General features: G+C 37.0%; 1 protein-coding gene and 1 long non-coding RNA gene across 2 annotated transcripts; one reads left to right on the forward strand and one right to left on the reverse strand.

Annotated features, from left to right (window-relative positions):
• The first annotated feature begins 19,204 nt into the window (after nucleotides 1-19,204).
• LOC132040890 (uncharacterized) lies at nucleotides 19,205-22,635 on the forward strand. Its single transcript, XM_059431581.1, has 4 exons — nucleotides 19,205-20,325; nucleotides 20,422-20,972; nucleotides 21,059-21,669; nucleotides 22,047-22,635. Exons 1-4 carry the CDS (start codon nucleotides 19,721-19,723, stop codon nucleotides 22,485-22,487), a joined length of 2,208 nt encoding a protein of 735 aa, XP_059287564.1. The 5' UTR covers nucleotides 19,205-19,720; the 3' UTR covers nucleotides 22,488-22,635.
• Nucleotides 22,636-23,331: 696 nt separating this feature from the next.
• Nucleotides 23,332-24,325, reverse strand: LOC132041026 (uncharacterized). Its single transcript, XR_009410840.1, has 3 exons — nucleotides 24,083-24,325; nucleotides 23,636-23,869; nucleotides 23,332-23,556 (listed from the first exon to the last, which is right to left on the reverse strand). It is a non-coding gene; the product is annotated as an uncharacterized LOC132041026 (long non-coding RNA).
• Between the last annotated feature and the right edge of the window lie 1,065 nt (nucleotides 24,326-25,390).

Below are 25,390 nucleotides of genomic sequence, written 5' to 3' on the forward strand. Positions count from 1 at the left end.
GACATCGGTTCTCTTCCAAAGCGAGCGAGCTCGAAACCGCCATTTTCCAACTCAGGGAACTCGACTCGGTTAAATCGATGCCGTCAATTTGGCCGAGAGGCACCGACGGCTTGAATCCGAGAGTGCCAGGTATGAGGAAAGAATGAGGGTATTCGAGCGAAAGCTAAAAGCAGACGAATATGCGATGAACTAAAGACGACTTAAGGAGATTTGGTTGAGGCTAACGATCTTCTCAAAATAGAGCTTGAGTCGGCCACTCAAAACCGGAGTATTCTTGATGAAGAGTGGAACGGGTTATTGGCTAAGCTGGCCCGGGCTGAAGCTGATTTGGCAGAAGCCCTGAAAAGTGTGGAAGCCGTCGAGACCTACTCCACGGTTGTGGTAGAGCATGAGCGGTAGAGGTCTCGGAGGATTACCCTTGAGGAAGCCGAGCGTGGCTTTACTGATCTCCTAGCCCTTATTCTAAAGGCCAAAAGAACCGAGGAAGAAGCAAAAAGAGTTTGACTCATCGATTCGATGCGAAGACTAACTTATTTAGTCCGAACATTCAGTTCCGGTATACCGGATAGGCTAGGGCTTATACTACCTTTTGTTTTGTCTTTATAGCACTTTGAACTTTCCCAAATTTCAAGTGTAAAGATTTGTATATATAAAAAGCGTATCCTTTCTGTTGACCATTCTTTTGTTTGAATGTTTGTTATGATTCTTGTGTCCAATAAGTGGACATCGGAGTCCGATTTGTTTATCCGATCTCATCTCGATAAGTGGACATCGGAGACTTATTTATGCTTTGTCGGACTTTGTTCGATATACCTTTATTTTTGATTAGAGTTCTCTCATCTCATCCGTATATTTTATCCGGATTTAGGCTCGAATAGCTATGACTTTAGGTTTCTTATTTTCGCGTCCGCGCTCGGACGAATATACGGATAAAATGCTTTTTGGGGCTTTTGTAACACCCCGTACCATTAACGCGACCTTGAGCATGATCCTAGACCAAAAGAAACCAAAAGAAAACATGAGCCTAGACTAAGGCATCACCGCGAATGCATCATCCGCGAATCGCATGTTATGCATGCGAGTCGCGGTGGAGTCGCATCCGTCGTTAACGCCAGAGACTTGCCAAAGAAGACTTAGGCGGTGCACCACATGCGACACCATGTGCGATTCGCATGTGACACATGCGAGTCGCATATGGTATCGCATCTGGTGACAGAGAAGTACCAAAGAAGACGTGAAGGTATACGCACCTGCGACGGTTTTTGTGCAACATGCGACTCGCATGTTGCACATGCGACACCATGTGCGAACCGCACATGGTGCACAGGGTATTTTCGTCTGAAAGTTTTTCCTCGTTTTTGGACATCCTATAAATAGGTTTTCTAGGGTCTGGGACACATTATTCAGCAGATAAAACATTGGTATTCCTTGTGGAGCTCGTTCAAGTGTTGATTAAGTATCCTCTAGGGATTTCTTGCTGTTGGTACCTCCTCCACCCAACACTTTTGGTAAACCCTAACTAAACCTGTTCAAGATTCAAGAATCAAGAATTGGGAAATCTTTTCAAAAACTCAAGTCTCTAATTCAAGTTTTGAAGCAATTAAGGTATGTAGAACTTCCATCCACATGTGGGGAATCTCTACGTTCTTCCCCATGCTTCGTTTCTTGATATTCATGAAATTCAAACCCTAGGGCATTAAACCCAATATATTGGTAGCCCGTAATTATGTATTTATGTATATGAATTTTGTATCCATATTCGTTATTGTATTCCTAATCTTCCATTACGGTTATTAGGAACCCCAGCTTAATCCATGAATCATGAATTATTCCTCATGTGTTCTTATCATGTTTTATGATTTTATGTAGCAAGTTACAAGCATGTTTTCAAGTCAAATTATATATCTATATATTTATGAACTATTGTTTCTACTCACGAATCAAGAACATGTTTGCAAGATTATGACAAGTTATCTCATGAAACCATATTACAAGTTATTTCGTGAAATCATGATTACAAGTTATTTACAAGTTATTTCACGAAACTCATGGGCTTCTTAGCCAACTATATCATGTTCATGTTTTTGGGATTGCTTAGTTAACCGAGAAGGCTCAGATAGCCCGAAACTACGTTGCCACCGTAGGATAAGGGTTGTCGCAAGTAGGGCAACACCTTCATTATGCAGTTTGGATCCTTACATGCTATTATTACTTAAATCTCATATCCCCCGCAAGGTGTGAGTGTTCTCCTGGTAGGGCGCAAGTACCGCATCATGTTGTCGGTTACACTATAGCATTCCCCACGTTACAAGAAGTTTTATATACATGTATTTTCATTGAATGACTGTTTTCAGACTTTACTCACGTTTCATGCTCATGTTCAAGTTACATGCAGTTTCAGTTCATGTCCTATACCTACGTTGTGCCATGTTCTTCGTTTCAGAGGTTTTACATACTAGTACTATTCACCATGTACTAACGTCCCTTTTGCTCGGGGCACCGCACTTCACGGTGCGGATACCGATTTTCGAGCATACGCCGCGCGCAAGAGATCACCTCGCATCGCCTTATTGGTGAGCCCCACTCCTCTCGGGTTCCACATGGAGTCTATATATTTAGTATGCGCTTTATGGTAGTCCGGGGTCATGTCCCGGTAGTTAGTATTCGACATGTTTTAGAGGTTTCATAGACAGCATTAGTTCACGTAGTCGATTATGCTTTCATGTTTGCGTACTATTACGTTTTCATGAATTTTCACGCTATGAGATAATTTCAAGACTTATTCCGCAAATTATATTTTCATGATTCATTTAAATTGCATCATATAGATATATTGTTTTGATGCCCATGTTGACAAGCAAGCCATGAGGTTCGCTCGGACACATGCAAGCAAGGCCCGAGTGCCGTGTTACGCCCGTGCCATGGTTCGGGCGTGACAAAGCTTGGTATCGAGCCTAGGTTCAAGTGTCTTTAGGGAGTCTATGAAACCGTGTCCAAGGGGTCACTTTTATATGTGTGTGCGCGCCATACATATAAACAACACCACCAAGACATTTAAGATTTGTCTCACTTCTTTCAACTTTAGATCGTGCAATAGAGTTGTGTTCTCGAAATCACTCGAACTCGTGTGTTGTTTTCCATTCTACCGAATACGCCTCGTCTCGGAATGGATGAGGAAGATGTAAACTAATCATTATCGACGTGTTGCTTTCGGATAAAGTTATCGGAGTTATTCTAACTCGTGCGCATGATTCTTTCAAAAAATGCCTTCCATCGACTAAAGAAAGGAACTTCGGCGGGAGGGCTTACCAAATAGATGCGACCCCGGACGAACTCTCGGACTCCGAATTCTTCAATTCGCAAATCGTAGGTCATCGTTATATACCTGTACCACTAATGTCCCGATTATCGGACCAAATGAGAAAGAGGGTTTTCATAATCCTATTTGTTGCATTGTAATAAGAGACATCAAGGGGTGTGCCGATGATGTTTTTTGGTGTTATCGAAAGATTGCCCACAAGTGAAACGAGATAACAAAGGTTTTTCGCACCCCATTTAAGACGTGTGGAAAAATGACATGAAATTGTAGGATGGGTTCGGATAAATTGTTATAATTGTGGTCTCCAAGGCCATATGCAAAGAGAATGCCCTTCGTAATACTAGAAAGTCTAAGACTAGTTTTTGGATATATATATATATATATATATATATATATGACGTAGTATCGGGCATGCGATAAGAAAACCATAGGGATGAAGTATTAGGATTAAGTGGGGGATCAAGCACGTTATCATGATATGGTAGATAAGTTACTACAAGACCTCGATATTACTATGAGATAAAAGATATGCCAATAATTTTCCCTCCTTGTCACATATGAGATTTATGCCCTACATCTATTATGTATAGTGTGGTATAATTTTGAAAGTGTGTAGGAGTTAGATTAGTTGTTCCAAACATTTAGGAAGTTAATTTGAGACAGCATAAGTTGTCCAAGTGTGATCCAGTTTATAGTTCGAAATAGTATAAGAGCAACCACAAGTAATACTAAAAAGTCGGATGAGGAGGAAAAGTTAGAAATAACCTTATGTTTCACATTAGTACTCGAGAGAAGAATTAGAGAATATGATACTAGCAAGTGGTAACGAAGCTTAGTAGTAAGTTTGAATAGATACGGTGAATTAGAAATTTTCGGCAGTTAGTAGAAGTACGATTTGAGTTACTTAGTCAAGTTAGCACTACTAAATGGGTAACTGTCTGAATACACCAAAGGCGTATTAGAACCCAAAGGGTTTAAGTTAAATTCGAGGTGTAGACATGGGGGAAAGAAGAAAACCATCTAAGCAGTAAGAGATCAAGCTACAGAAGAAGAGACTTTAAGAATTATCAGAAAAGAGTTTTCCCAAGATCGACAAAGCCAAGTTATACCGCTATGTACATTAGAAACCCGTTCATTTAAGTAATCCAGTTTTCCCGAAGTAAGACTTGCTTGAAGTAAACCGAAAAAAAAATGAGTCATCGATGTTAGAGGAACTTAGCAGAATCACTAGATGACCACTTATCGCTAACTCAAGAGATCCACAGGCTTTAAACGTCAGCTTTTGAACTAAGGGGGAGATCGTGCGATAAGGTGCCGATATAGATTATGTGTCTTATAAGTTGATAGATTAAGGAGATTATGTCAGAGGATCACAATTTCATGTAACCAAGATAAGGTGCGTAGAATGCGATTTTTGTCATGCCCGTTGAGATCAAGTACTAGGTAATTATGTTATGAGATAAAGTTCTAGATCGAATAGCGGGTTTTAAAGGTATAGCGGTTTCAATTTCTGAATAATTCATGCACTATGTAATACCAATGCCCAAACGTACTCTACACATGCATAGCATACCTATCTTATGCCGTTGTTAAAGCTTTACACTCCATGTTTAAAATACAAGAATTAAGTCTCCATACGATAGTAAGCTATGCGAGGGAATGTTCTTTCATGTTTCTCACATCAGGTTGTACTCATGTCCAAGGTTAAAGACCGCATTCATGTCTCACGCATCTATCGTGTTTTTATACCCATGACCACGTTCTAGCTTCTAAGTGCTTCCCAAATATGATGTTGATTTTGATAATGATTGAGGAGAAGGTAACACAATAGTTTAAAGACTAAGAATCCTATGGAATGCCCACCTGGTCCTTGAACAAGGGAAAAATGCCTTAGGTAAATGATTTATTTCAACTCCAAAGATATGCTACCTACGTTCTCACGTACTCGTGCCCACGGCCGACTTATTTGAGCATCCACATATAGAAATAGCCTAACAATGGGGTTGGTAGTTAATGATAATAGTAAGTCAAGATGGATGTCCTACCCACGATTCTACGTAACTCATGCTTATGTTACTCTGGTTACTGTTTTAAAGCAGCTCGTAGCTCGGCACAAAGGATGCCATTTTCTTTTACTCAAGTACTTATGCCCTGTTTAAGTTCAAGATGACTTTCTACTTACGCCTTAGGTGCTTGACGAACGAAGCAGTTATGCCTATGATCCTTGCCTTCATGAGTCTTATTTTATAATGAGGGTGTCGACTTACAATAATAAGAGTAAACGATGTTGAACCATGTCCCATTCTGTAAGTATAGCTAAGTTCCAAAAGTGATATCTTATCCATCCCCATGTACGTCTATGAGTACCCAAGAGTGAGCCTACAATTGTACTCCACGCAAATCACGCTTATGTCTTATTAATAGCTCAATACTCATGAAATTAGGTCCGTACGCCACGATATGCATCCATGATGTACTCATGTAAATGTCGTTTGCTCATGGTCCCATGCCCCATGTCATGCTATTCACGTTTCATGCCATATGAATCACGTTCCCATGTATGCATGTTCCACGTTACGTCCTCCATGTACAATGCACCATGTCATGTCTGTTCTCTAAAGTAAAGTATCTTATATGAATAGTACCAATAATTCCTTTCCTCTCGCTCCTATAATTCGCTCATGAGAATGAGCAAGATGAGCTAAGGTATTCATAATCATGATTAACAGCTAACAAGATAATCAGAAGTAAGGTGCATTCCTATATTCAAATAGATATCTTTTAATGTACCCTGTAGTGCTTATCTCAGGAGTATTCTACTCAGATTCGACGTATTCATGTCATGTTTATGCTAGAGCTTTATGAACACCTATGTTAGGATCATATTCTTGTTATACGACTCAAGTCTGTCGCATTCACATCGAGTTACGCTTACATTCAAAGCCTAAGTCATACTCCTATCTCATATTACCATGGTGACAAACGAGCATCTATGATCAAGTCTCTAAGTATCCAAATCCTACCCGCGCTTAGTATTCAACCCTCATGTTGTAACAATCATGTTTTCGACATTCAGATCCCATGTTACGATATCCATGTTTACACGTATTCGTATCTCATGACGCTTAGCACTCATGTATTCATGTCATCCGATCTTCGTGTATTTATGTCCCACGTCATGCATCTCACGCCTGTGTAATCATGTCATGTTCGTGCCTATTTCCAGTACTCATGTCATTCGTGCCTACGCATTTCTTTCAAACCATGTATAGTAATCATATAATCATTCAGCCAATATCCGTGTGTTCAAGCCAGCTCAGTATTTATGTTAGATACATTCAAGATTCAGTAATCACGTTATGTCACATCATGCGTATTAAGATGCTATGTGAGTTGTGTGTTGGTACTTTAATTAGTTGGCAGACGTTTGAGAAATGTCGTGAGGTTCCGAATTATGAAGGAAGTCCCGCCATAAATTTTGTAGATTCAGAGTCAGTAGCGATTCTTAACCACTATTCATAAATCGAGGACAAATGTTTCATGATTCTCATTCATGTAGGTGCTACTCAGTTTCATGTTCCCCATGTACGTGTTTCTATGTAATCACGTATTCAGCTCTCATGATTCATGACCATGTTTCCACGTGACCATGTCAAGCTCTTACGTTTCACGTCATGTTTCTTTCATGTTCATGTATTCAAGCCATGTCCAGCCATGTTCTTAACCATGACCCATCATTCGAGGACGAATGATCCCAAGGGGGAGATATTGTAACACCCCGTATCTTTTGTAACACCCCGTACCATTAACGCGGACCTTGAGCATGATCCTAGACCAAAAGAAACCAAAAGAAAACATGAGCCTAGACTAAGGCATCACCTGCGAATGCATCACCTGCGAATCGCATGTTATGCATGCGAGTCGCAGGTGGAGTCGCATCTGCTGTCAGAGACTTGCCAAAGAAGACTTAGGCGGTGCACCACATGCGACACCATGTGCGATTCGCATGTGACACATGCGAGTCGCATATGGTATCGCATCCGACGAGAAGTACCAAAGAAGACGTGAAGGTATGCAGCACCTGCGACGGTTTTTGTGCAACATGCGACTCGCATGTTGCACATGCGACACCATGTGCGAACCGCACATGGTGCACAGGGTATTTTCGTCTGAAAGTTTTTCCTCGTTTTTGGACATCCTATAAATAGGTTTTCTAGGGTCTGGGACACATTATTCAGCAGATAAAACATTGGTATTCCTTGTGGAGCTCGTTCAAGTGTTGATTAAACATCCTCTAGGGATTCCTTGCTTTTGGTATCTCCTCCACCCAACACTTTTGGTAAACCCTAACTAAACCTGTTCAAGATTCAAGAATCAAGAATTGGGAAATCTTTTCAAAAACTCAAGTCTCTAATTCAAGTTTTGAAGCAATTAAGGTATGTAGAACTTCCATCCACATGTGGGAATCTCTACGTTCTTCCCCATGCTTCGTTTCTTGATATTCATGAAATTCAAACCCTAGGGCATTAAACCCAATATATTGGTAGCCCGTAATTATGTATTTATGTATATGAATTTTGTATCCATATTCGTTATTGTATTCCTAATCTTCCATTACGGTTATTAGAACCCTACTTAATCCATGAATCATGAATTATTCCTCATGTGTTCTTATCATGTTTTATGATTTTATGTAGCAAGTTACAAGCATGTTTTCAAGTCAAATTATATATCTATATATTTATGAACTATTGTTTCTACTCACGAATCAAGAACATGTTTGCAAGATTATGACAAGTTATCTCATGAAACCATATTACAAGTTATTTCGTGAAATCATGATTACAAGTTATTTACAAGTTATTTCACGAAACTCATGGGCTTCTTAGCCAACTATATCATGTTCATGTTTTTGGGATTGCTTAGTTAACCGAGAAGGCTCGTATAGCCGAAACTACGTTGCCACCGTAGGATAAGGGTTGTCGCAAGTAGGCAACACCTTCATTATGCAAACTTGATCCTTACATGCTATTATTACTTAAATCTCATATCCCCCGGCAAGGTGTGAGTGTTCTCCGGTAGGCGCAAGTACCGCATCATGTTGTCGGTTACACTATAGCATTCCCCACGTTACAAGAAGTTTTATATACATGTATTTTCATTGAATGACTCGTTTTCGTACTTTACTCACGTTTCATGCTCATGTTCAAGTTACATGCAGTTTCAGTTCATGTCCTATACCTACGTTGTGCCATGTTCTTCGTTTCAGCAGGTTTTACATACTAGTACTATTCACCATGTACTAACGTCCCTTTTGCTCGGGGCCTGCACTTCACGGTGCAGATACCGATTTTCAGGAGCATACGCCTGCGCAGTAGGATCACCTCACATCGCCTTATCGAGCCCCACTCCTCTCGGGTTCCACATGGAGTCTATATATTTAGTATGCAGCTTTATGGTAGTCCGGGTCATGTCCCGGTAGTTAGTATTCGACATGTTTAGAGGTTTCATAGACAGCATTAGTTCACGAGTCGCTTATGCTTTCATGTTTGCGTACTATTACGTTTTCATGAATTTTCACGCTATGAGATAATTTCAAGACTTATTCCGCAAATTATATTTTCATGATTCATTTAAATTGCATCATATAGATATATTGTTTTGATGCCCATGTTGACAAGCAAGTTACGAGGTTCGCTCGGACACACGCAAGCAAGGCCCGAGTGCCGATATCCACATATTTATACCCTCACACATTTTAGTAACACGTTGTCTTTGTTGCCTCATTAAAAACCTTGTCGGAAAACCCAAATTTAGGGACAAAACCGGCCAAGGAAAAAGTGCAACACGTGTTTTCAGACCTAGCAAGTTAACTACGTTGGGCACTCGGCTCCCTGCAAAGAAAGAAAAGGTAAGTGAATAAAATAAAAGGGGCCATACCTCAACAAGGTTTTTCTTCAATCCTTTAGCCACGTTCCTATTAATGCCAACGCGTTGCCGTCCATGGATTCCAATTTGATAGGACCTCTTTGCCGTTATCTCGGTCCCTCATGTAACTTTAGTTCGGGCCCGATTTTCCTCGTTGGGGTTCTTGGTGTTATATAATTGTGTGACTTTTCGAAGCACCAAGTCCCCATTTGGAAAAGTCGGAAGTTAGCTCTTAATAGTACCTTTCCATTCTCTGCGTTTCGGGCCGCCAATGCGGACTATCCCGCGTTTTCGCGTCGCTCGTCGTGAGATCGAGTTTTCGGCCATGGCCTCCTCGTTTGATCCTCGGTGGTGTAAAATCGGAGATAACGGGCTCACCGACCTACTCTAATGAGAGCTTCGGCCCCGTAGACCAACGAGACTTTCCCCGTACTTGATTTCGATGTGGTTATAAGCCCGCTAAAGACCTCCGGTAATATTTCCTCCGTGATGCTTTGATGTTCGAAGTCTCTTCCTCGTATTACTCGAATTATTGTTTTGTTCGTAGATTCCTCTTGTCCGTTTGCACACGGGTGATACGGAGTTGACACAATCTTCTTGATCTTCAATCCTTCAAGGAAATCATTGACTTTGCCACCAATGAACTGAGAAGGAAGAGTCCTGAACTAACTTAAACTTTTAAAAACAAAGTACATTACATACTTAGTTGCTTAACACCATCGGATTAGCTGATCCTTAATTCGTCTAACTTCCTCATAAATTCTGTTTGGTTGATGCCACAAATTAAAACCGTCCAATAACTAATAAACTAATATCTTCCTCTTCAAATTCTCCTATTGTAATAAATAATTGAAATGAGCTCGATTGAAAACCATCTCGAACATAAGGAAGAAACAAAAGCGCATGATCATATTATCAAGGAAAAAAATAACTAACGAACATTGTATATAGTCCCACTAACTCTTTAGATTTAGAGCCGTATTTTTTTTTCTAGCGTCCCTTTATAATTCAATCTTTAAATCAACATCTCCCTTTCAACTCCAACCATGCCTACATACATACAAAGATTCTCAATTTAACCAATAAAGATTGAACAAAATATCAACCAACTTGCATATAAATAAAGCAAGATTTAAAATCAAAACAAAAAAAGTGTTATCTCTTTGGTGTATAAGTGGCTTTTACAATGAAAACTCTTAATATATAGATAATATGTGTTTGATGTGGGATGGCATGATATCTTCAATAACACGTGCAATTCGGTTGTTTAATGTTAATTGAACACTAGATCCTATTAAAGTTTAAAAGATCCTATTGTTAGTTGGTTTCAAGTTCCTACTATTTACTTATTAAATGTTATGCTTGTATCCAATACGGAACTAACTTTTTTGACAAGTAATTAAATAGTTAAGAATATAAAAATCGTTCAATATTTAAAGAATATTTTGATTAATTAATATTTATAATTATATTTTTAAAATAATATAGATAGATAGATACCCAGTACACTGCACCGACGACAGCCAAAAATTATTACGGATAGGCGGGTGAATTTTTTTTTAAGCTGAATGCCTAAAAGTATTATGATCCCAAAATACTTTTTCTCTTTATAGAATGTCCACAATTTTATTTGTATAAAAACAAAAGACCACTTCCGTTCAATAGTGGGCCAATAAATGTGCAAATTGGCACACGGTTTATTGAAAGTCCTGATGAGATAACTGATCAATCAGAATTTACAACACATTCAATTCATCACGTGCTTATAATGTACTAGGATTTGACACTATCTTTTGTCCTTTTTGGCTTTTTTGCCTTAAAATATACTCGCTTTGTTTCAATTTACGTAAAGTCATTTGACTAGGAACGAAATTTGAGATTGAAGAGAAGATTTTAAATTTATGATGTTAAATAATTCATATATATTGTGTGTGATTATAAATCATTGTATAAAGGTAATTTTTTTAAAATACATAAATGAGTCATTCTTTTTGGCACGAACTAATAAGAAAATAATTTCACATAAATTACGGAGGGAGTATATTTTTGTGTAACTGTATCTCAAGAAAAGAGAGGCAATTTCATCTCTGCTTCTAAAAGAAGTAGCATGAATCTACCTTTTGATCAAACGTTCTTGTAAATTTGTACATTCAATGGTTTTCTCCAAACAACAACCTTATTCATGAATTATCATTTTTGCACTAGGCATTATATGCATCTCATTCATTTATATGTTACTACCATAAGATAGTCATTATTGCCCTCCGATATTTTGCTTAAAAGAAAAGATTGAGGACTTTAACTTGTATTCCTTCTACCTTCTCATTTATTTAAAAGAACAGAGGATTTTGAGGTTCTATTATCTCCAACCTTTCACTTTAAAAGAAGAGAGAGGACTCTACAGGTTGTATGCTCGCTGATCTTTCGCTTTCAAAAGAAGAGGGAGGGGGAGAGAGGACTTTACAGGTTGTATTCTCTCTGGCCCTTTGCTTTAAAAGAAAATGTGGGGTTGGCCGGGGGGGGGGGGGGGAGAATAATTGATTGAAACTTTTACCGAATTTCAGAATCTTTTTGGTTGAATAATCATGTCATATAACGCCCAACTGTTTAGCCAGCTTGTGAGCAATATATATTTCGTGTACGTTTAAATTTACTGACTAAGAGACTATATGTACAAGAGAATAGACATTACATAATACATCGTATTAGTATCTCGCGTGGATACTATAAATATCCCTCATCAACTTCATCAAAACAGTAATCATTATGATTGATGTTTACGTGTGAGAGAAATATCGACTGCCACTAATTACCCTTTTTCTTTCTTCCAGTTCAAAGGGGTGCGATTACTATAAATATTGTTCATCAACTACATCAAAATAGTAACAATTGTGATTGATGTGTACGTCTAAAAGCAATATCGACTACCAATAATTACCCTTTTTCTCTCTCTAGTTCAAAGGGATGACACACCGTTAACCACTATCCACGTATATCGATTGACAATTTACGTGTTAGGTTACACATCAAATAAATGTATGGGGTTGAACTCTAATATTAAAGACCTTTTTGTTCATCACATGTCATTAGCTAAATATGCCTAGACTTATTTTACTATAGTGGCAAGAAATTGTACATGCTCGGTGCATGCCTAGACATACGGTCTCCGGATCTGATCCATTGAAAGGCTTCATACATATCCTAAAACAGATCATACAAGACGATCCCCCGGCTTATGGTCCGTTCTTCGGTCGGCTAATTCATGAGCCTCTAAACTAGGGCGTGCGGCACACTGGCCATGCCCCCGCACTAAGGGGTCATTTGGTTAGGAAACAAGTTATTCCAGGATAACTTATCTTGGGATTAGTTATCCCGGGATTAGTTATTCCACCCTCGTACAAGGATAAAATAACACTACAATCCCGGGATTACTAATTCTCGGATTAGTTATACAGCGATTTTTATTGCAACCAAACGAGAGATACACTCATCTCAAATTTAATTCCAGGATTATTTATCCCTTATCCCGCATACCTTCGCAACTGACTTCGAGAGGTTAGAGAGTGAATATTAGCCCCAACGACTTTGAGAGATTAAAGAGTGAATATCAGCTAATTCACGAGCCTCTAAACTAGGCCGTGACCTTTTCACTTTTTTCCAGATTTTTTTTTTCACTCTCTTTGAAAATTAACGTTTGGCCATGAAAATTCCAAATACAACTTGAAGTTGTATTTGAAAAATACCTAAAACCCTATTTTTCAATTTCAGTAAATTCAAACAACCAAATATTCTTTGCAAAAATTATAACCAAACACAACTCCAACTTCAAATTTTCAAATAAAGTGAAAAATGTTTGGTTTTCATGGTCAAACGCCTACTAAATAAGTTCAACAATCTAACTAAGATCCCAGTCAGACTTGGACTCCAAGAACACCGACTACTATGAATATCGGACATAAGTGCGAACGACTGGGAATCAAGACTCTTATACTACAAATTTACTAAAATTGAGGTCCTTTTTTATCTTACACATGTTTAATTAATTTTACAACAGCATCGTAACTTCCGTTTTAGCTTCTTTCGAAGCTTATATTTTGTATCTCTTCGTCCCCATCCTTATTAGACGTATAGTCTAAGTATACATCTCTCGGAGAAGCTTTCACTATTGGAAACTAAGGTTTTTTTACACCAACATTCAGTGAGAAATTTGTGCTATAAAACATGATTTTTCCACCTCATTCCCACAGAATTAACAACACAGAAAAACATCTAGTTTGATTTTTCTGCTGGGGGCTCATCTTGCACAACAGCCTTCCTGGACGGTGGTTGTGGGGATGTGTTCTCTTTAGGTACTGATTTTGTTCGTTAATGATACTGTTTACATGGTTACAAAAAAAAATTGGTTTACTGCTTTTCTGATTAAAAGCAAGCCAAAAGCAGTAAATTGTATGAAATTGATCAAGATACTTGTAATACAACTGTAATTTATTCAGCTGCAAACATACACTGAGGCATAGAAGTTTGGTACAAAAGAAGCACTCTAGACGTCATACCAAAACAAACAATGTAGTTGAAGATCAACCTAACTCTTTTGCATATGACGCTCATTAAATGTACACTTCTATGAAGTTAAAACTACGGTTATGAGCCTCTTTATCAAGTTAAAACTGTGAATTTAACATAGTCACTTTCACGAGTTGATTACTTAAAAATGTCACTCAACTATCGAAGATAGGTGAACAAAATCTCTTAATTTTGTTATTTTACCTTTTTTTTTCTTTTGTATCACAAAAATCACTTATCTTTTGCTACTTCACTCAAATGGTCACTCAAGGCGGAAGGTGATATATCAGGCTATAATAAAGTGATTTGCGTTGAACTATAAAGTCTTGAATGAAAGAGTAGAAGAAATCGCATGCAAGAGAGATGGAAGGAGCTACGAAAATTGTAAATATAAGCAAGTTGGGTCATTAGAAATAAGGATGCTTACTGCAATCTTTTAGGAAGCGCACACATGAAACATGTGTGTGTGTTTATCAATTTTCAAGTTCAATGTTAATTTGAACCCGCTGTAATTTTTAACAGAAAATTTATTCGCTTTTATTATTTTATAGGGAAGACAAGGGAAATTAAATTTACTTCCAACAAGTAATGACATGCAGTTTGAACTCTTACACTGAGAATCAAATTTGTATAGTCAAATTCTATTGGAACAACATCGTGTCTTCAGGTGATCGCCAATCGACTCAATAAATCAAATTTCTATAGAACCCACGAAGAGCATTAATTTGCTGAAGTCTAATTCTATTACTGAATCGCGATACCACTTGCATTATCCTTATTAACATCATAATGCTCACTAAAATCTGCGTTGAAACTCCGCTCATCACTGTGCCTATGCTTTATCGAAGAAAAAAGTATTTAAGGGATTTTTTTTTAGAAAAAGTCTCCCACAATAACTGTATTTGGCTACATGCATCTGCTTTCAACATCGAACATAGTCCCTTTTGCCTACTCTGTCCTCCTTATGCTCCTGCTGCGTAGATATCTGATGGGATATAACGGTATGATAAACTTATAACATCATTATTTGTCTTGTGAACTACAAAACATAATATGAATCATATATATGCTAATAGTTTAAGACCTAGAGAAACCTATAACATCACCATTTGTGTTGTTAGTTACCTGCAAACTATAACATGAATAACAGATCTAATAATTTAAGGTTAGTGGAAACTTACAACACCATCTTTTATCTAGTTACTTGCAAACCATAACATGAATCAAAAAGTTCTAATAATTAAACATTGAACAAACCCATAACATCATCGTTTATTTAGTTATCTGCAAACCATAACATGAATCAGAAAATTCTAATACTTAATGTTAAATAAACCCAAAACATCATATTTTATCTAGTGACCTGCAAAACATAACATGAATCATGAATTTCTAATAATTTGAAACTTTTTCCATGTGATTATCTGCAACACTAAAGATCAAGTAAAAGCTTTACTAAATCAAATCATTATTACAAGGAGAAAAATAAAACGAAACCCAAAATCTCACAGAGATAAAACCTGCATGTTATGTGCAATTTGATCATATTGATATTAGTGGATAAGAATCATATTGATATCCAATCCTAAAAGTAAGAGAAAAAACAAAACGAAAAGGAAGACATGAATATAAAGGATCATACGACATTAATTATTAATGGTGATAATCCAATATGCTAATAAACTCCATATATAAAAGTAATAGGAAGTTGAAGTATTCTTTTCCACATAGAATTAGTATGGATTTGAAATAACTTCACGAAATCCTGGAATTCTAGTCTCTAGAACAAATAGGATATATCTCTCAAAGTGTAGCAAATTGGAGATCACTTAGTCTCCTTATTCGAGCAACCAACATAAGGATTGGGAGTCACGCTTTGAACAGATTAGAAAGCACTTAGGACTCCATAACTACTAAGATACTTTTACATTTTTGTACATTAATAAAGGGTATAAAATGCGATCAATCAAATTACAGGTGGTATGGAATAAAATGAAATAGTTTAAGATGGCATTAAAGACATTTAACATGAAAGAGTTCATTGGAGTGACAGTCAAAATTCAGCAAACTAGAGAGTAGCTGCAGAACCTACAGGAGCAAATGAGGGATCTCGACCACCCTCATGAACTATTTGCAGAAGAAGGGGGAATCAAACAGCAATTGGAGAAATGGCATTTGATTGAAGAAAGCATTTATAAACAGAAGTCAAGGGTCCAGTGGCTGAGATTAGATGATGACAACACATCCTATTTCTTTGCAAGCCTGAAAAATAGAAGAGCACAGAACCAAATTAGCTCCTTAGTTAATGATACAAGCAACATATATCAGCATGAACAAAAGGTTGAGCAGGAGATTATGGGGTTCTACAAACAACTACTTGGAACTACCAGTGACAACCTACCACCAATTCAACCAAATATCATGAGTAGAGGCCCTGTACAATTAAGGAACCAACAACTCCAACTTATTGCCCCCTTTACTGAGGAGGATGTGTATCATGCACTACCAGGCATTGATGACTCAAAAGCCCCCGGGGTTGATGGATTCAACTCAACATTTTTCAAGAAATCCTAGCATATTATTGGTAATGAGGTAACACAAGTTGTTTTACATTTCTTCCACACAACAGAAACGTGTAGTGTTGTTAATTGCACATCTGTCACCCTAATCCCAAAGATAAAGGACCCTACCTCCTTTAGACAATATAGACCTATCTCATGCTACACCATCATTTATAAACTGATCTCTAAAATGCTTACCACTAGAATGCATGAAGTGATGGGCAGTATTATAGACAGTAGCCAGGCTGCATTTGTCCCAGGGAGAATAATCCAGTATAACATCATTTTGAGCCATGAATTAGTAAAAAGGTATGGGAGGAAGGGGGTCTCACCTAGATGCATGCTGAAAATAGATATGCAAAAAGCCTATGATTTTGTAGGGTGGGTGTTCCTTGAGCAAGTACTTAGGGGTCTGAATTTCCCAAATATGTTCATAAGGTGGATCATGCAATGTATTACAACTGTTTCTTACTCTATACTTATAAATAGACGGCCCACCATCCCTTTCCCTGCTAAGAGATGAGTTAGACAAGGGGACCCCATGTCCCCTTTCTTACTTGTAATTGCCATGGAGTACCTTAGCAGGTTCCTGAAGACCTTGAAGGATGATCCCAACTTTAACTTCCATCGAAGGTGTGAAAATTGGAATTAATACACTTAAGCTTTGCTGATGATTTACTGCTATTCTGTAAAGGTGAACTACATTTTGCAAAAATGTTGTTTGACTGTTTCCAACTGTTTTCCAATGCTTCTGGTCGGAGAGCTAACCAAGGCAAAAGTAATGTTTACTTTGGAGGTGTGGCATATGATGAACAGCAGGCTATACAGCAAGAATTGGGTTTCCCTATAGGGTCTCTTCCATTCAGGTATCTTGGAGTTCCCTTAAGCCCCAAGAGACTGACCTTTGGACAGTGCCAACCATTAATTGAAAAGATGATAGGGAGAGTCACCACATGGACTGCTAAGTTCTTATCATATGCTGGTAGGCTTCAATTGATGAAAAGTGTCCTGATAGCAATTCAAAACTTTTGGTCCCAAATATTTGCTTTACCAAAAAAGATCATAAGCAAAATTGAATCTATTTGTAGAAAATTCTCGTGGACAGGTAAAACTGAATGCTGAAACAAAGCTCTGGTGGCATGGGACACCCTGTGCTTGCCAAAAGCTGCAGAGGGACTAAACATTACTGATCTATACATATGGAACAATGCTTTCTTTATGAAACACTTCTGGAAACTGTGTATGAAGAAAGACACTTTGTGGATAAAGTGGGTGCATAAATACTGCATAAAGGATACCGATATATGGACAAAGATGGTTCGATAAGCTTCCTGAATTATTAAGAAGATATTGAAGTCAAGATAGCACTTGGAGACTACTACACTTACAAGAGAGGAATTCATTAACCAAGAAGTATATTCTATCAAACTAATTTACAGGGAACTGAGAGGCACATATCCAAAAGCCATGTGGAAGCAGCTCATATGCAACAATCAAGGCAGCCCTAGATGGATATTCATCCTATATTTGGCACTGCAAAGAAAGCTCTACACTAAGGATAGATTGATCAAATGGGGGCAATATAGTCCTACATGCCCACTCTGTGAAGCAACTGATTAAAGCATACGCCACCTGTTTTTCTTATGCCCAGTATCAGCAGGTATATGAGACAAGGTACTGAATTAACCAGGTATTATCAAACCAGTACAAGGGTGGATGGAAGAGCAAACATGGGCCAAGCAGCATGGTACAGGCAACAACACAAGAGCAGAACTACACAGGATGACCCTTGCTTGATATGTCTACTTCATATGGCAGGAGAGGAACCAAAAATTATTTCAAAGCAAGAAGAGGACAGAGGAAACCATACTTAGACAGATAATACAAGACATTCATTGCAGAGGAGCAAAAAAACCTCGACTAGCTAAGCAGCTTGATGTACTTAATTTTATCCTTAAATAGCTTACATAGGCTAGGTGAGATAAGATTTGAAGTTTGAAGTGCTAGAATTGGGGCCTTCTGTCCAGTTTATAGGGTACAGATTTGAACATTGTAATTATTTCCCTAGTAATGCAATAAGTCAGTTACCCAAAAAAAAAAAAATGTGATCAACATTACTAGTATATTTTCGTTGTTCAACATCCAGCGTAAATCACTCGTGCTTTACCAAATAAACCAAAACAGTAAAAATAGATAGATTCTTACCATTAGTAACTACCATTTTATTTATTACATTTCGTAGCTACCTTTTTAGTTAATTACCATATGTATTTCGTGTATTTACTGTACAGTAAATAGATTCAGAAGCTGTAACCAGTAAAACAGATCCCTTAGAAATAGGCATTTAATTTGGTCTTAAATGGGAAAATATATTTCATAATAATATCTTTCATAATCTGCTCCACAAAATTAGCTTCCATTTCCATATTCTTCACGATTCTCCTTCTCTCCACCCATCTTTTCCAAATGCAACGTAAAATTCAAAAATTCAAACCAATCAAAATAGGCATTTAATTTGGTCAAAGCAAAAATATCAAAGAAACAACAAAATACGATCATTCTAAAGGTAATTCGAAAGTACCTTTTTTTTTTTTTTAATAAAAACACTGAAAATGTATTTCAGATTGGCATTGGTTTTTGTAGTTTTTTTTACTTCTTATTTGTCAAACCTTGCTAAGTTACTTCGTCTTTGAATTCCTCTTCAGTGACGAGCCTCAAATAAATGTGTTATATGTTCGGCAAAAAAACTGAATGTAGTATCTTTGTGTTGTATGTTTGTTGGGTATTTGACCAGTGATGAAGTGTGTGTTGAAAATATATATACATTCTGTTTTCGTATTTATGTAGTTTGTTTCAATTTGTGAATACACAAATCTTGGTGTTTTTGCTGTGTTGTTGTTTTCCCATCCCAAATATATTAATAAATATGATGTCTTTGTATGTATTTTTGAATTTGATACAGTGTGTTGTATATCTCTTATGTTTGTGACGAGTGTTAATGTATTTGGAATAATGTATAGAATAGATTGCTGTATATATAATTCTGTAGGTTATATGTATTTGGTAGACTGTTTCTTGTGTTCATTATCATATGAACTGGTGTATTCGAAACTATGTGCGTATTTGATAAACACAGTTTTTGCTTAAAATATGTTTCAGATGTGTATATATGGCTGTGTGTATTTATGTATCTGAGATAGTGTTTTCATAAGCTAACTCAGATACATAAATGTTAATGTATTTGAAAATCTGTATGTAGTAGGTTTGTGTATTTAATTTTGTATATTATTTTATAATCTATTTCAGGTTGTAATTAATCTCAACTAATTCATTCATTTTGAGTACAAGAATGTCCACTATAACGTCGTTGATAAGACACTCAGGTAATTGGAACAATGAAAACTGCTATGTGAATTTCAAAATCGATGCAGTGGCGTTTAAAGAATATTCTACATATATAGATTTATTACAAGCAGTTGCAACTCAGCTGAATATAGACATGCAACTGAAAAACATATACATCAAATATATAGTTGAAGGTAACGATACGCCAATGGAAATACATAATGATATGAGTGTTAGGGTGTATGTGGAATTGAAGAAAGAGAACAAACAGTTAGCGATGTATCCTTTGTGCATAACTACAACCGATAAAAGCGTTGATACTTGTGTATCTGGTGAAAGTTGTTTTGAAGGAGGATTTTTGCAAATTGGTTACATAAAACAAACAAATGCTATGGAAACAGTAGTGAGTGGAGACTTAGCTTCTTCAAGTTGTGGCAATGCCGTTGTTGTGTTCGAAAACGACACAAATCTGGTTATATCAGATAAGAACCAAAAAGAGGTTGTTGTTGATCAAGTTTACAAGGACAAAGATACACTAAAGGCTGTTATGGCGAATTATGCAATTTCCAACAGGTTCAATTTTCGTGCCGAGAGGTCAAATGCGATAAGGTGTGTTTAATTGTTCTGAACTATTGTATTTTAAATTTAATGTAGTTATCTGATATATTGTCAACTAATGTATTTGTTTCATGTTTGTATTTGAAGCTATACACTAGTATGTGTGTCTGAAGAGTGTGATTGGAAATTTAGGGCATCGAGCGTTGGTAAATCAGAAATGTTCAGGGTTAGGGAGTTTCGTGACAAGCATACATGTCCGCTAAAAGATAAGGTGTATTCACAACGCCATGCGACAAGTTGGTTTATAGGTGGAATTGTAAAACCAAAAGTAGCCAACCATAAGAGGAAATACACACCTAATGATATAACGGAGGATGTAAGAAATGATCTTGGAATGGATGTGTCCTATATGGTTGCTTGGCGGGCTAAGGAAAAAGCAATGAAGGATTTAATGGGTGAACCATCGGATTCTTACAAAAAATTACCTGGGTACCTATACATCTTAGATAAAACGTATCCAGGTTCACATATAAGAATGCGAAAATCTGACGAAAATGAGTTTCTGTATCTATTTATAGCATTGTATGCATTCATCAAAGGGTTTGATTGTTGTAGGCCAATTGTTGTAGTTGACGGGAGCCACCTCAAAACAGCATACAACGGAACGTTCGTTTCAGCAAGCACGTTAGACGGTGCAGGTAAGTCAAATACACAGTTCAGCTTGATTATACTAAAGAATGAATATGTAGAACTAATTTTTTTTTAATTGCCGCGGTATGTGCAGGTAATATACTTCCTTTAGCATATGGTGTGATAGATTCAGAAAATGACAGGTCTTGGACGTGGTTCTTTGAGCGATTCAGGGAAGCGTATGGTGTGAGAGAGAACATGTGTATTGTTTCCGATAGGCATGAAAGCATAAACAAATCTGTTTCTAGAATCTATCCGAATGTGCCGCATTATGCATGCATATGGCATCTTTGGGGTAACGTATGTAAGAAGTATAAGAAGAGCCATGATGTGTTGAGTCCCGTGTTTTATGCAATGGCAAAAGCGTACACGCAGGAAGATTTTGATGAGCTTATGGGCAAAGTTGAGAAGGCAGATTTTCGGGTGGCAGAGTATTTGGAATTGGCTGGAAGAGAGAAGTGGGCTAGAGTGTATGCAACTGCTAACCGAGGGTGGACAATGACTTCAAACATAGCAGAGTGTATTAATCGTCACCTTGTAGCAGCAAGAGAGCTTCCTATATTTGATTTTCTAGAAGAAGTGAGGAAGATGTTTGGAAGATGGAATTATAATAATCGGAAAAATGGTACATACACGTTCACAACACTCGGTAAAAAGTTTCAGGAGATGTTGTCAATAAATGAGTATCTATGTTTACGTATGACGGTATGTTTCTTTTCAAATTGCTTAAGTATGTTCGATTGAGTTTCATTTATGTTCGTTGTATTTGATATAGTTATCACATGGAATCTGTGAGATCTATGTGAAAATGATAACATGTATTTATTAGTTGAATAAGTATTTTGATTCTATTACATTATTGTATTTGTTGTATTTAATTATATGCAGTCCGGATATGTGTGTCAAATATTTTCACATATTTGGTGTATGTGACTAGATTGATAAAATACAATTAGTCAGCTATGAATAATAATTAGCAATATGTTTATGACTATAATGGTTTAATCTTTGCAATCATGAACTTATGTGTATTTGAATTTACGTGAAGTATGTTTTTGTTGATTTTGACTGATATGTTGTAGGCCGAACCATCAACCGAATACTTGTACACGGTATATGATGCAGGAAGGCGTTTCATCGTTAACTTGGACAACAAAACGTGCAGTTGTCGGATGTTTCAAATAGACGAAATTCCATGCCCACATGCATGGGCTGTCATTAAGAAGAAAAATCTAATGGCTGATGATTACTGTTCCGAATTGTTCAAACCGCACACCGTGGTGAAGACGTATGATGTCGCCGTGGATCCTCTCCCTGACGAGCGGGAATGGAAGATTCCAACACACATATCAGAGGATGTTGTTTTGCCACCAAGATACAAGAGACCTCCTGGTAGGCCGAAGAAAAAGCGTGATAAGCCGTTATTTGAATTGCTTCTTGGAAAAAAGAGACATGCTTGCAGTACTTGTGGACAGACTGGACACAATAGACGATCTTGTAGTAATGCTCCTAGAAGGAAATAATTATTTTTTTGTTTTTAGAAGTTTAGATTTGTTAGACTAAATACACTGTTGGTTTGCTTTTTTTTTTTTGAATGAAAAATGAAATCTGTTTCACGTACTACTTGTGTGATATCTTCATTTAGAATTGTATTGAATAGTTATCTTTAAATTCATTCACAAATGAATATAAAAGGCAGCATCAGTTCTATTAAAAAAATAGTTACTACATTTTAATATGTAATAATGGTGCCAAAATACATCAAATATATATAATGTAGAAAGTGTATCTGACTCTGCCATCTTAATAAGTTGTAGATGTATTTGAAATATGTTGATGTTTATGGGTTGGGCGAATTCAAATACATATAGCAAGATATACACATTCATATAAAATGAACTAACAAAATCACACAATGGTCACTGTATATTAGAATGTAGGCAGATTGATACATTCATCCAAAAAATGGTCACCGTATATTAAAATGTATTATTGATTCCAACATGCATCAAATACATGTTATTTAAACAGTGTATCTGAAAAAACTTGCAGATGTATTTGAAATATGTTAATGTTTATGGGTTTGGCGTTTTCAAATACATATAACACCCTTGTTTCAATATCTAAATACGCGTACGTATGTATAGTGTACCTCACTTAGTCGCTTCCGAGATATAGCTAGATATACACATCCATCTAAATTCCCAAAATAAAATCACACAACTTTGATAAATTAGAGCAAGCTTAAATGTTCCACTTAAAACTTAAGTATAATGATAAGATAGTCTTAAACTAACTAAAGCTAAAATATTTGCTATCAAAATAGCCATAGTCTGAAATTACAATTAAATATTCCTACATCAATCCTAAGTAATATCAATTCGTCGACTTTGCCATAATCCACTTTTGCGCCTAACTTGTTTTGGTGGCGCCTCAATGTCGCTCATAGCATGTTCATCGATCTTCCGTGCAGCATAGTCCCAAAGGAGTGCGCCATACCTAGTGCGGATCATTGTTGTATCGATTTGTGCTGGGATACCTTCACCAGTGCTTAGATATTCAGCAAACGCTGCTATGTATGCACCACAATCCCTGGTAAGGTATAAAAGATGTAGAATTATTAGAATGAACCCCATATATGAAAAATTGCAATACATTAAAATATACGTACATGCTGGTGGTGTCTTGCTGCGGCAAATTTTCTACATACTCCACTTGAAGGTTCTCATTCTGTGTCATGTCCATATTAGCTGGATGATTCTGCCAATTTATGCCAGTTTTTTGAGTGTAGAATCCACTTATGTGTAGATAATGTGGCAGGAGGGCAACAAGCTTTTGTACTTCCTTTCTAACAACGGCATTGTGGCCTGCGCTGCCTCGGTATGAGTTGTACACATAAAGTCGCCTGTCATACCGAAAAGAAACATTAAAAAAAATCGTGTGTATTTGGAAAAAAAAAAAAAAAAAAAGGGAACCAGATACACTGGATAGTTATACAGATACATAAAATACACTCTGAATGCCAACAATGACTATCCGAAAAGAGTATACATATATATATGACTCATCAGTCGAAACTGAAAATACTTAACTAATAAAAGATATATACATAAAATACCTGTCATTGAATGAGAGTACGACTAAAATCCAATGATTATCCTCTTTAATGTTGACAGGTATAAAAATATTGTCAACTGAATGCCAAGGGACATTTGCATGCAATCTGTACCCTTAACATATTGACATATATCGTCTTCTTCGTTGGCTACATTGGGTCCAGTTTCTGGGTTGTTGTATGCAAGATATGTTTGATCAACCTTTCGCATGAAGAGACAGTCAACTGTTGTGTATTTGAAATTGCTCCTTCATCATACTTTCCTTTCTTTCGCAAGTAGTAGAAAATCACGTCAATGTCTTTGAAAATCGAAACACATAAAACATTAAAAACATCAAAAACATAAATCTTAAAACAATGGAATCTTGTATTTTATGTATCTATATCTTTATTGAACCTCATCATTCCACGGCTGGCCACTCATTGATAACTGGTAGAACCAGTTTTTGTTCTCTACTACTGTGATGCCAAAATTATAAGTATAATCTCGCATTATTCTCCAAAGCCGCCATCTTCTTTCGTAACGGTCTTCATTGTTCTTTCTACGAAAGAATTATGCAAAATACATACGATTAGTTGATATGAAAATAAATGAGCGATATCTACATTAAACACTAAATGTATCTACAAAATTTACATGAAGAACATACTTATTTTCATGCCGGACAAGCAGTCCCTTGCGAATCCACTCCAAGTATTTATCAAAAAGCTCTGTGTCGATTGGGCCAGTGATAGGATCTTCCGTGAATGGATGCTTCTTCTTAAAAATGCGGACAGTGATGTGTTTTAAACCAGCTGTAAATATTCAAAATACATATGATCAATATAAAAAATGCTTTGCAATACAAAAAATTAAATGCATTAATGCTTTTTTATATATACTTTCCTGAAGCAGACTCGTAATTCTCCATAAAAGGGGAAACTTGGTATTTACTAGGACGCCTGGTTCCGAGCTACTGATGGATGCAAAACCATTCTTCTTTCGGGAGTTTGGCTTGGAAACAGCTCGTCAGGCAAAAGAAACTGAGATAAGGGAATCACATTCTCACCAACTTTGGGCGGCGTCTCGAAAATATGACGATCTTCCTGCAATACAAAGACTCTTGTCATGAGTGGGACCCGAAGACCAGCCTGTGCGAGAAATATCAGCTAGGACCTCTGCTATGTCAGCAGAGTTTGCTGATACGACTGGCGATTTGACAGATACGGTGTCGTCGGGAAACTCAACTATGTATTCCTATTCAAGAAATAGAAATACATTAAGTACACAATATATATTGTGAAGGAATAGGAAACAGTCAGATGTATTTG

The sequence above is a fragment of the Lycium ferocissimum genome, chromosome 12, assembly GCF_029784015.1.
Source record: "Lycium ferocissimum isolate CSIRO_LF1 chromosome 12, AGI_CSIRO_Lferr_CH_V1, whole genome shotgun sequence".
Lineage (NCBI taxonomy): Eukaryota > Viridiplantae > Streptophyta > Magnoliopsida > Solanales > Solanaceae > Lycium > Lycium ferocissimum.

What these genes read in the sequence shown, in the direction of transcription:
- LOC132040890 (XM_059431581.1), top strand. Translation starts at nt 19,721, where the DNA reads ATGTCCACTATAACGTCGTTGATAAGACACTCAGGTAATTGGAACAAT. An exon ending in GAGAGGTCAAATGCGATAAG is followed by an intron (nt 20,326 to 20,421) that starts GTGTGTTTAATT and finishes TTGTATTTGAAG; the next exon opens with CTATACACTAGTATGTGTGT. An exon ending in ATCTATGTTTACGTATGACG is followed by an intron (nt 21,670 to 22,046) that starts GTATGTTTCTTT and finishes GATATGTTGTAG; the next exon opens with GCCGAACCATCAACCGAATA.